General features: G+C 30.7%; 3 protein-coding genes across 4 annotated transcripts; 1 reads left to right on the top strand and 2 right to left on the bottom strand.

Moving 5' to 3' along the window:
• Positions 1-3,197: 3,197 nt before the first annotated feature.
• Positions 3,198-5,243, top strand: Mul1 (mitochondrial E3 ubiquitin protein ligase 1). 2 transcript variants are annotated; one of them, XM_018540436.1, is made up of 6 exons: positions 3,198-3,417; positions 3,692-3,845; positions 3,951-4,156; positions 4,270-4,454; positions 4,592-4,796; positions 4,899-5,243. In XM_018540436.1, the coding sequence occupies exons 2-6, from the start codon at positions 3,741-3,743 to the stop codon at positions 5,224-5,226; spliced, it is 1,029 nt and encodes a 342-aa protein (XP_018395938.1). In that variant the 5' UTR covers positions 3,198-3,417; positions 3,692-3,740; the 3' UTR covers positions 5,227-5,243. The 2 variants fall into 2 exon arrangements, with proteins under 2 accessions (XP_018395938.1, XP_018395937.1); XM_018540435.1 differs by lacking the exon at positions 3,198-3,417 and adding an exon at positions 3,441-3,544.
• Positions 5,244-5,682: 439 nt separating this feature from the next.
• Positions 5,683-8,179, bottom strand: Ctu1 (Cytosolic thiouridylase subunit 1). The gene is made up of 6 exons (XM_018540441.1): positions 8,006-8,179; positions 7,686-7,917; positions 7,483-7,601; positions 7,075-7,263; positions 6,797-7,001; positions 5,683-5,969 (listed from the first exon to the last, which is right to left on the bottom strand). The coding sequence occupies exons 1-6, from the start codon at positions 8,057-8,059 to the stop codon at positions 5,749-5,751; spliced, it is 1,020 nt and encodes a 339-aa protein (XP_018395943.1). The 5' UTR covers positions 8,060-8,179; the 3' UTR covers positions 5,683-5,748.
• A 191-nt stretch (positions 8,180-8,370) lies between these two features.
• On the bottom strand, positions 8,371-8,739 carry Sf3b5 (splicing factor 3B subunit 5). Its single transcript, XM_018540447.1, has one exon. The coding sequence runs from the start codon at positions 8,626-8,628 to the stop codon at positions 8,371-8,373; it is 258 nt and encodes an 85-aa protein (XP_018395949.1). The 5' UTR covers positions 8,629-8,739.
• Positions 8,740-9,860: the final 1,121 nt, after the last annotated feature.

Genomic DNA, 9,860 nt, shown 5'->3' with positions numbered 1-9,860 from the left:
ATCCGATGGAATGAATTATTTGCTTTTAACAAATGATAATAGAAGAAGAAATAATATATTATACTTGTTGATATTTCCATCGCCTTATCACCGACATCACTAACATTACTGAAAAACGCTTACGATGAAGTATGAAATTACTTATGTACGATAATGAAATGAGATCGATGAAAAATGATATAGAATTAGCGATGAAAATATTGCTTTATTCAAAGCGGATGATACATTATTGATGTCGTTTAATGCTGCTCGTAAATCTGGCTGGGAGTACAAACGCGATCATGATATACGATCTGATCCTTTCTTCAAGTGATGATTGGATAACGCATAATGTAACTGTAATAAAATAACCAATAACATGATAAATAACTCATGATAATACGTCTCATGAGACGTAAAAAATGTAGAATTCTTTCAAGTAATAATAAAGCAGAAATCAAAGATAGCTGCGCTACAGAAATTAGTAATTAAGCGTATTATTGTTAAACCTACGATACATTGCCTTCCTATTCTTTCTCATGAATCCAAATCGTTAATCCGCTAACGAATGAATAAATGTCGAATAAATGAATGATTCATTTATCTGATTTTTGCGACATAAATAACCAATAAAAAATATATTGCAATACAACGTCTTTACTTGTAGATGATAGAAAAGCAATTGGATTTATTAACAACAGCAACATCCTTTTAATCATTTCGTATTATTCATGCAACTCAAAATTGTCAAAATAGCATAAATACAAACAAGTAGATAGACAAAATGTACACATAGAATATTTGTTGGGGAATCGAGCGGAGATAAAAAAGCTTACCTAAGCAACGCTTTCCTCCAACAGTAGTCCGTCTCGATAACAAGCAGCTGCAATTTCATCATATATACGGACGTGGACCAAGACATACGAACAAATCATAAACGGTTAATGATTCTCTTCTTCGTCTGCCGGCAAAAAATCTCCCTCATTTTCTAATCCTTTCTTTTCTTGCTCCTTCTCTCTCTTTTCGTGAATGGAGGCGTGCTAACCGAGTTGCGATTAGCCGTACGCGACCCAATTATCCAGGTCTGTGTTATCGATCAATTAGAACGAAGCACACGGAACGAAACAGAGCAAACTGACACATAAATGCTCCTCTTTCTCTCCTTTTTCTTGCTGGCTCGAAAAAAGAAAAACGGAAAGAAAGATACAGGTTGAAAATTTCCCTGGGAAGCGCACGAAATGACACACTGCACAGTATAGCTGAAGATGTATTAAACGCGATGATGATCGCTTATTTGGAAAGCGGTGAAAACGGAAGCGGTCGAGAGTTGCGAGATCTCAATTTCGAGGAGAACGGTTTCTGATCGTGTAGCTTGTTGTCGTTACGTGTTTCTATCTGCTGCCGTTTTCTCACACTAAACTCAGGTAATGATGAAAAAAAAAACAGCACGGAAACCCGCCCGCCTGGCTGTCCGCTTGCTACCGTAGCTGATATACGTGCTCCTCCATCCAATACGCGTCGCGACGCCAACGAAGGCGCACGCGCTTCCTCATGGATCGCTATTTCTCATGAACTAGTGTTATGACCAGTTAGCTATTAGTGACGTCAAGTAGAACAAGGGCACCGGTTTACACACGAATGTTCAGCAGCTGTATGTACAGGATTCATACCTTAAGAACAATTGGAGTATTAATTAATCTTCTTATTTACTAATCTAATAAAGATCTTTTCTTTTAGATTAAAACTATATCTTGAAAATAACATCTCCAAGACAAAACAATAAAACATCTGTACAGACACTATGTGAAACAATTAAAATGGACGTGCATGTGTGTTTCAAATACAAATAAAATTCTTATTTACAAGTAGACAAAAAATCGATTGTACAAAACGGGGATATTCCTATAAAATTTATATTATAACTAAAATATAATTACCAATATTAATTTTTATTACAACTAAATTAATAATATGTATCTATTGAAACTTTTTTTGTTAATAACATTAAAATTAAAACGTTTTACGTTTACACGTTTAATTAGCATATCCGTTTTATTAAAAAAACACACACACACATTTGTAAGAAAAAGGCTTTCTATACAAACTTTAAGCATGTTCTATAAACTAAAATGAGAAACAAAGTGTTATCTATAAATTTACATTTCAAAGTGCAATCCACTCGTGGCAATACAATTAAGCTTAACATTGATGTAACTGAATAAATTTATCACCTTTTTTACAACGACAAAAAACCTACTTGTTAGAGATTATATAATAAAGATTGTCTCTCTCTCTCTCTCTCTCTCTCTCTCTCTCTCTTTCTCTCTCTCTCTCTTTCTCTCTCTACATTCACAAAAAAGGTGATAAAGTGAAATTTACATTGACGTCAAGCTTGCATTGACATGGCTTAACAACACATTACGAAATACAACCTTAGATAAAATTGTTTCTTACATATTTCATATTTTTGTTAAAATAACTTTTTAATAAAGCATTTTAAGCATTTACCTATATTCATATAACATTTCTTCTTTATTTTGGCTCATGAAACATTCAGCTGAAGTTTATATTGAGAAATCGAAAGTCATCCTAAATCAGCTATTTTTTTTATAATTATAAAAAAGTTGACAAATAAAATAAAGAAAAAATATACAGTACTTATAATACACCTTATCTTCCTTTATGACTCGCTTGTTAACAATTGCCAACCAGTCTATCAGTCGAAGATTTTGAAGAATCTTTTCAATATTAATTGTATATGCATGATATCTAATTTTGATATTAATATTTGTAAGATTTTCTAATTTTTTGGATTAATCAGAAACTCATCAAATCTTTCTTGCATATCGTTTATCACACTCATTTTATAGCTTTCATTGATTGTAATTGGACAATAAAATTATTTATGAGCCGTATTATTCCAATAACGAGTGTCGAATAATGATCGATCTCACACGATAAAATATTGTCGTGATTTGACTATCACACACAGATTCAAAACTCTCCTATAAATAAATCTTTATATTGAAACAATAATCTCTTATATGATTATACGTTTTATAAATATAAATCTCGCAGCAGTGTTATTGCTGCTTTAATATCAAAAATTGCGCGAATATGTCCTTAACCTATACTAACCTATCATATACGAGTTGTGTGTATCACAGATTTGTACATATATACAGATATATATGTACATATATACAGTACATACATATTATGCATGCTTTCTCAATACTAAACATAGAAAAAGAGAGAAGAAAAAGTACCGAAGTAAACAAACTGAAAGAGAATACCTATATCGATAAAACTCGATCGTGATTTCTCGACAAAATCGATTGGTTTTCTATTTACGCTACCAACAGATGAAAACTTATCATTGAGATCATTTAGTTCGCAGTGGTTCGCAGCTAGTTCGCAGCAGCATGAGGAGACACGGTAGTGTTTTCCTTCTCCTTTTTACTTCTTTCTTGATTCTTTGTAATTTGAAAAATATTTCGGAGTTGTGCATTGCAAAAGGAGATCGCCGAGTGCGGATTTGTAATTTTTGAAAATTCTGACAAAAGTAATTCTCTTTTTTTCTTCACTTTTAATAAGTATTTAACAAATATTTTAACAAATATTAATCGGACTATTGGTTATTACCGACCGAATTAAACTTGAATTGAGGATTGAGAGTCATGTGTGTAACCTAAAGTCCAAATTGATGCAGATTGGAACAATGTAAAGATGGACGATATTTTGAAGAATGTAATTTAATTATGGAGTATTTTACCGAAATAATTTTACTTGGAGTTGACACGATCGTATTCACTATCTGCTTGAAACAGTATATTCATTACAAAAATGCGATTAAAGCGGTTAAGGTAGACTATATCAATTCGCTATTAAAACATATTAATTTAAAACGTATTAATAATTAGAACATTTTAAAATATTAAAGGCAATTTAAAAACTTGTATTTTTTATAGAATGTTGAGCTACACGACGTTGGGCCAGATTTGGAAAATCTACTGGATAAGAGCCTGAATAACAAAGTAGATTATATCGCTGTCAGAGGGATCGTGAAACCATTAAAAGAATCATTACTAAGTGTTAATAAAAAAGATGTCACTGGAGTTATACAGAAGCTTAGTGTCAGAGAACATGTTGTCGCAAGAACGTCAGCTGGTTATTGGTAGATTATTGATTATTGTAACTTTATGATCAATTCTGTACTGATTGTAATATAAAAAGATATCAATAATCTTGATATTTTTTTTTCTAATTATCTAGTTTGTAATTCCATAGGTCTGACCAAGAACGAACAATTCATCAAGTATATCATATGGTACCATTTGTTTTGCAAAATAGATGGTACCGTGTTGAGATAACAGATCCATTGTCAGCCGATATTTTAAACTTGGATGTAATCTCTGATAATTTTCAACCTAGTGTACCTACAATTTTAGATCACATATGGGGATTTTTTATAGGTAATTATAATAAAATTTGTAATCTGATTAGTTTTTATTTTTATTACATAATATAATAATCATTTTATGTACAAAATATGTATACATATGTTGTACATGATAAAAATTTTATTTGAATTTATCATATGATTTATTAGGAGTACGCCAACGAGGTATACAGTCTACAGAAAAAATGTTGCGTGAAGATTCAATTATTACAGCAATAGGTGAGCTCTCGAGGTCAAAAACTGAATCCAATTATCTTATTTTGCAACCTCCATTAAACAGATGTCCTTTTTATATAACAAGCATGTCAATTACTTCTTTGATGCGGAAATTAGATGATCATAAGAAAATATACAGGCATGTACATTTTAGTGTATTGGAATATTATACAAAATAATTGGAATATATTATTTATTATATTATTAAGTCTACATTTATATAATCTTCTGAAACACACAGGCTATTTTGTTTGATGAGTGGCACAATTGGATTAGTACTCGGAGGAATTATGGTAAGACGATATTGGAAGAATAAACAGCAGCAAAGATTAGCAGATCAGTTACGTCAATCGCTTGAAACATCTCGTCAAGAAAGACGTCAAAGAGTCAGGGATAGAGATCTTAGAGAGGATCAAATATGTGTAGTTTGTAGAATAAACGCACGTGAAATTATTTTATTACCTTGTGGCCATGTATGCATATGTGAAGATTGCTCAGTTAGCATCAATAACAATTGTCCTGTTTGCAGAACACAAATTACTCAAAGAGCGGCTGCATATATAGTATAAATTTCATTATGTATGAATACCACTTTTATATAGCAAAAATATTTTTATTGTTTTAGAAAAGTGTGAAAATGATGATTGATTAAAATATTATTCCATACGATCCTATCTCCTTTACATGATACATGTGTGTACAGTTTTGTTATTTACAAATGAAATTTACTAATTTACAAAAACAATATATAAGTATATTAATTATAATAATTATAAAAAATACCAAACTATTTTCTGATTATATTATTTTTAATATGTAATATGTTTATTAATAATTCTTGGATATACACATATACAAGTTATTTTTTGTTATTAATGCTATTTTAAAGCTATATATTTATAACTTTTATATTTAAAAATATATTTATAGTTACAAAATAGGCTCCTTAATCTTTAAACGAAAAGATAATAAAATAGTTTTTTTTTTAAATAATTGAAAATACATATGTGTAAAAAATTGGTTTTTGTAAAAATATTTGAAGTGCACATGTTATATATTTAGACAGTTACACATTTAATTACATAAGAATCTTAAAGTTCTATATTTTGCAGTTTGTTTTTTTTATCCACATGTAAGTTCATTATCTTTTTGGCTTTGTTAGATTTACCAATACCGAGTTTCGGCAGTCCTCTATTCAAACCTTCCAACAAAATACATGCTTTACATATTTCTTGACTTGAGACAAATCCACATAGAGTACAATTTCTTCTCTCTGGCATTTTTACATTATCTTTCACTTGTAACTGCTCACCTAGTAAATAATAATAATTATTTTACTCATTTGAAAACGACTCATTCATTTTTCATGAATTTTGACAAGAATACTCCAAATGATTTCAACGAATAACCCTTAAATGGATTTCTATCTTTTACTAATAAAATTTAATGCTAAAAATGTTAAAATAAAATTATAGAAGATAGGATATTATAATATAAGACATATTAGCTATGTTCTATAAAATTTACTTTTAAAAGTAACTTGTTACCATTTCACAAATATAACGCAAAATGGTGACAAGTTACTTTTGAAAGTAAATTTTTCTAATCTTAATGCCACTTTAACGTTTAGCTAATTATTATTATAGTCATAAAATATTGGAAAGTCATCAAATTGTTATGATATATTATGCATTTTATAGAACATAGCTAATATGTCTTATATTATAATATCCTATCTTTTATAATTCTATTTTAACATTTTTGGCATTAAATTTTATTAGTAAAAGATAGAAATCCATTTAAGGGTTATTCGTTGAAATCATTTGGAGTATTCCTGCCAAAATTCATGATAAATGGATGAGTCGTTTTCAGATAGTTTGTTACTTATAACACATTGATATGTTACTTTATTCATTACAATGAATAAAAGAAACTCGTTATAAATATATTAAATTATTTTATTTCTATCGATAACAATCCATTTCAAGATAATTTACACTATTTCAAGTATTTTTATCAAAATTCATTGAAATTGGTTGGATTATTTTCAGAAGTTATTCATAATTTTTATAATTTTCAGGTTACATGACAGATAAATATTGATAATGTAATAGAAAATTAACAAAAATATATTCTTACCTGAATATATTATGTCTATGATAGATGATGGTCTTATTTTCTCTAAATCCTTCAGAAAGGCTCTTGCATGACCTCTATAAGCATTTGGAGCATATATACATTCTGTAGAGAAGTATACTAGATTTTTAAAATATGCATACATAACAATCTCTTTTTCATATGCATATTTCAGAGGTTTACACCGCATGATAGAATCTGCACCAGTCTGTATTACATAAAAATATAAATATCAAAAATTTTAAACTTTATATACATTTTATATATAATAACATTCTTACAGTGATTACAGATGTACATCTCTGCAGTCGAGCAATATCACCCCTCAAGATATTCATTAGTACTGTTTCAGCTATATCATCTGCATTATGACCTGTTGCGATGCAATCTACCTTTAAAATTGCAGCCCCTCTGTCCAATGCCTGTCTTCGGAAAACACCACAAAATGTGCAATTATTCTTACGGCCGATCTAAAAAAAATACACTTTGTTACACAAGTGTTTGAAGTTATCAAAAAATATGGTTAGGTCTCATATCAACTTGATATAGAATAAGATAGACTGTATATTTTTAAGTAAAACATTTAGTTGACAGATTCATAAACTATCAGATTTAGGTAAGTACTGGATTAAAGACAAGTTCTTAATAAGTTTTAGCTGTTAATAATTTAAATTTTTGATACAATTTACCTCTGTAACTATAGAATCCATTGTCCATCCATATAATTCCTTGTATGATAAGATTTTAAGAGGAATACCATAATCATCTTTATTTTGTGTCACAGTTTTTAAGCTATCATCTCTGTAGCCTAAAGAGATACATTTTAAAAGGAAATTATATTTTTTATATATAATATAAAGTTTTAATAATGTTATTTTTATAGTTGTATTACCAGTAATTCCTTCATCAATGGATAAAAGAAACAGGTCCAATCCATACTTATATCTTTCATTCAAAGTTTTTAAAACATATGCTAGTACAGTGGAATCCTTTCCACCTGATGCTCCAATGGCAACCTTATCACCAGATTTGAATAATTTACCATTGATAATAGTATCGTGAATCTCGGTCTCAAATGCCAAGAAAAAACATTCTTTACATAATGTATCGCCAGTTTTTGGCCTCTAAAAAGGCATACACATTTTTTTAATTTAATAATACAATAATATATCAATTCCTAATGTAGTATATAAAACTAGAAAAATAATTTACCTTCAAAATAGCATTTCTTCCACATTTTGTGGAACATAGTGGAGATGGAGGCATTGTGATTATTTTTCTTAGACTATCAATAAATCTTGTTACATGAGAATTTCTTTAATAACACAAGATGCAAAAACAAACACGTGTTTTATACATACAGATCTTCACACAACTAAAGTTATATATGGCAATTACGCAAGTATAAAATTATAATATAGTCACAAGTAATATTGATCTAATGACACTCACTTAGGTTCATTAATTTTCCCCTTGAAAAGGAAATGAAATTTTATACAAAATGAAAATTATTTATATTTTCGAGAATTAAAAAGAGTTTCTATCACACAAAAAAAATGTTCGAACAAGAACGCGATTTAATCCTCTGGCTTCTCAGGCGGTGGTCCACAGGGTTGCAGCATCTTCTCCATAAGATTGAATCTAACACGTGCCTTGGCTTCGTTCTCGGCAATCGCAAAGAAATTTAGCAAATCGTAGTGGCCCATATAAGAACTGCAGGAATCCCTGTGCTGATTCACTAACCATTCGAACTTGGTTGTGTCTGCATGTCCCGTACCAATGTACTTAGATTGTAGATGCTCCAACTGACTATGGATGTTGTAACGTTCACCCATTCTTTCAATTTAAAACAAATTTCCTCGTGCGATCTCGTTTTTTCTATATTAATATTGAATAATCACGAGATATCATCTACAGTTCTCTATCTTTTCGTTTAACAGGTTATGTTTTCTTAATATCCGATATACAATGGTCACATTTAGGGCCTCTTTCACCAACGCCGATTAACTTAATCGACGATTAGTCCATTGGAATTGACCAATCGCGTCTGTTGTCAAAACTAAATGATAAATGCGATTGGTCAATTCCAATGGACTAATCGTCGATTAAGTTAATCCACAGTATAACCTACTGTGATTAATCGGCGTTAGTAAGCCCGGATCTACAATAGAGTTTTAAACCTTAAAGCGGGGAGCACAGACTTTTGCATAACGCATAAACCATATACATAAAGAATTTGATTGGTCCATTGACTCATGCATAAGAAAATGGACCAATGAAATTCCTTATGCACATGCTTTATGCGTTATGCAAAAGTCTGTGCTCCCCGCTTAAGCCATAAGGAATGGACGAATCATATGGTCTGTTTTCTGTGACTGAACTAGTACTTTTAGAACTTAAAGTAAGATAGGTATATGTTTGATATTTGTAGAAAGCGCGAAAGAAAGTTCTAGTTCAGTCTAGTGCAGGAACAGGAAACAGACCAATAGTCGATTATTCTCCTCGAATTCGACTGTAATTATGGTTAATTTCTTAAGCGGGGAGCACAGATTTTTGCATAACGCATAAACCATATACATAAAGAATTTGATTGGTCTATTGACTCATGCATAAGAAAATGTGACAGCCAATCTCAAGCTTGCATTTTGAAATCAACGCTTCAGATTAGCTGTCACAACAAACTTGCGATCGGCTTGCAACTAATGTAGAACCGACTTAATGCGTCATAAGATAGTAATAAGTCGGTAGTCCGTGACCGAGTGGAGATGGCCAAATTCCATCTCTTCTGAGGGAGCTGTCCCATGATACGGAAATTACACCGGAACGGAACAGTGAGACCAATCACAATCGCAGAAAGGAAAGTAGAGTAATGATTGCAGAGATCTGATTGGTCTCACTGTTCCGTTCCGGTGTAATTTCCGTATCATGGGACAGCACCCTGACTTACAGCTTATGATTACGTTATGACTGACCAATCAAAAAACAGTATGTGTCTGCCATTTCTTACGAGAAAACTGATTTCGTATAACCTAAAAACTGAATCGAGAATATTTTGATCGAAGTGATT

Source organism: Cyphomyrmex costatus, unplaced genomic scaffold (assembly GCF_001594065.2).
Source record: "Cyphomyrmex costatus isolate MS0001 unplaced genomic scaffold, Ccosl1.0 scaffold245, whole genome shotgun sequence".
In the NCBI taxonomy this organism is placed as follows: domain Eukaryota; kingdom Metazoa; phylum Arthropoda; class Insecta; order Hymenoptera; family Formicidae; genus Cyphomyrmex; species Cyphomyrmex costatus.
This window is presented reverse-complemented; position numbering and strand designations above follow the sequence as displayed.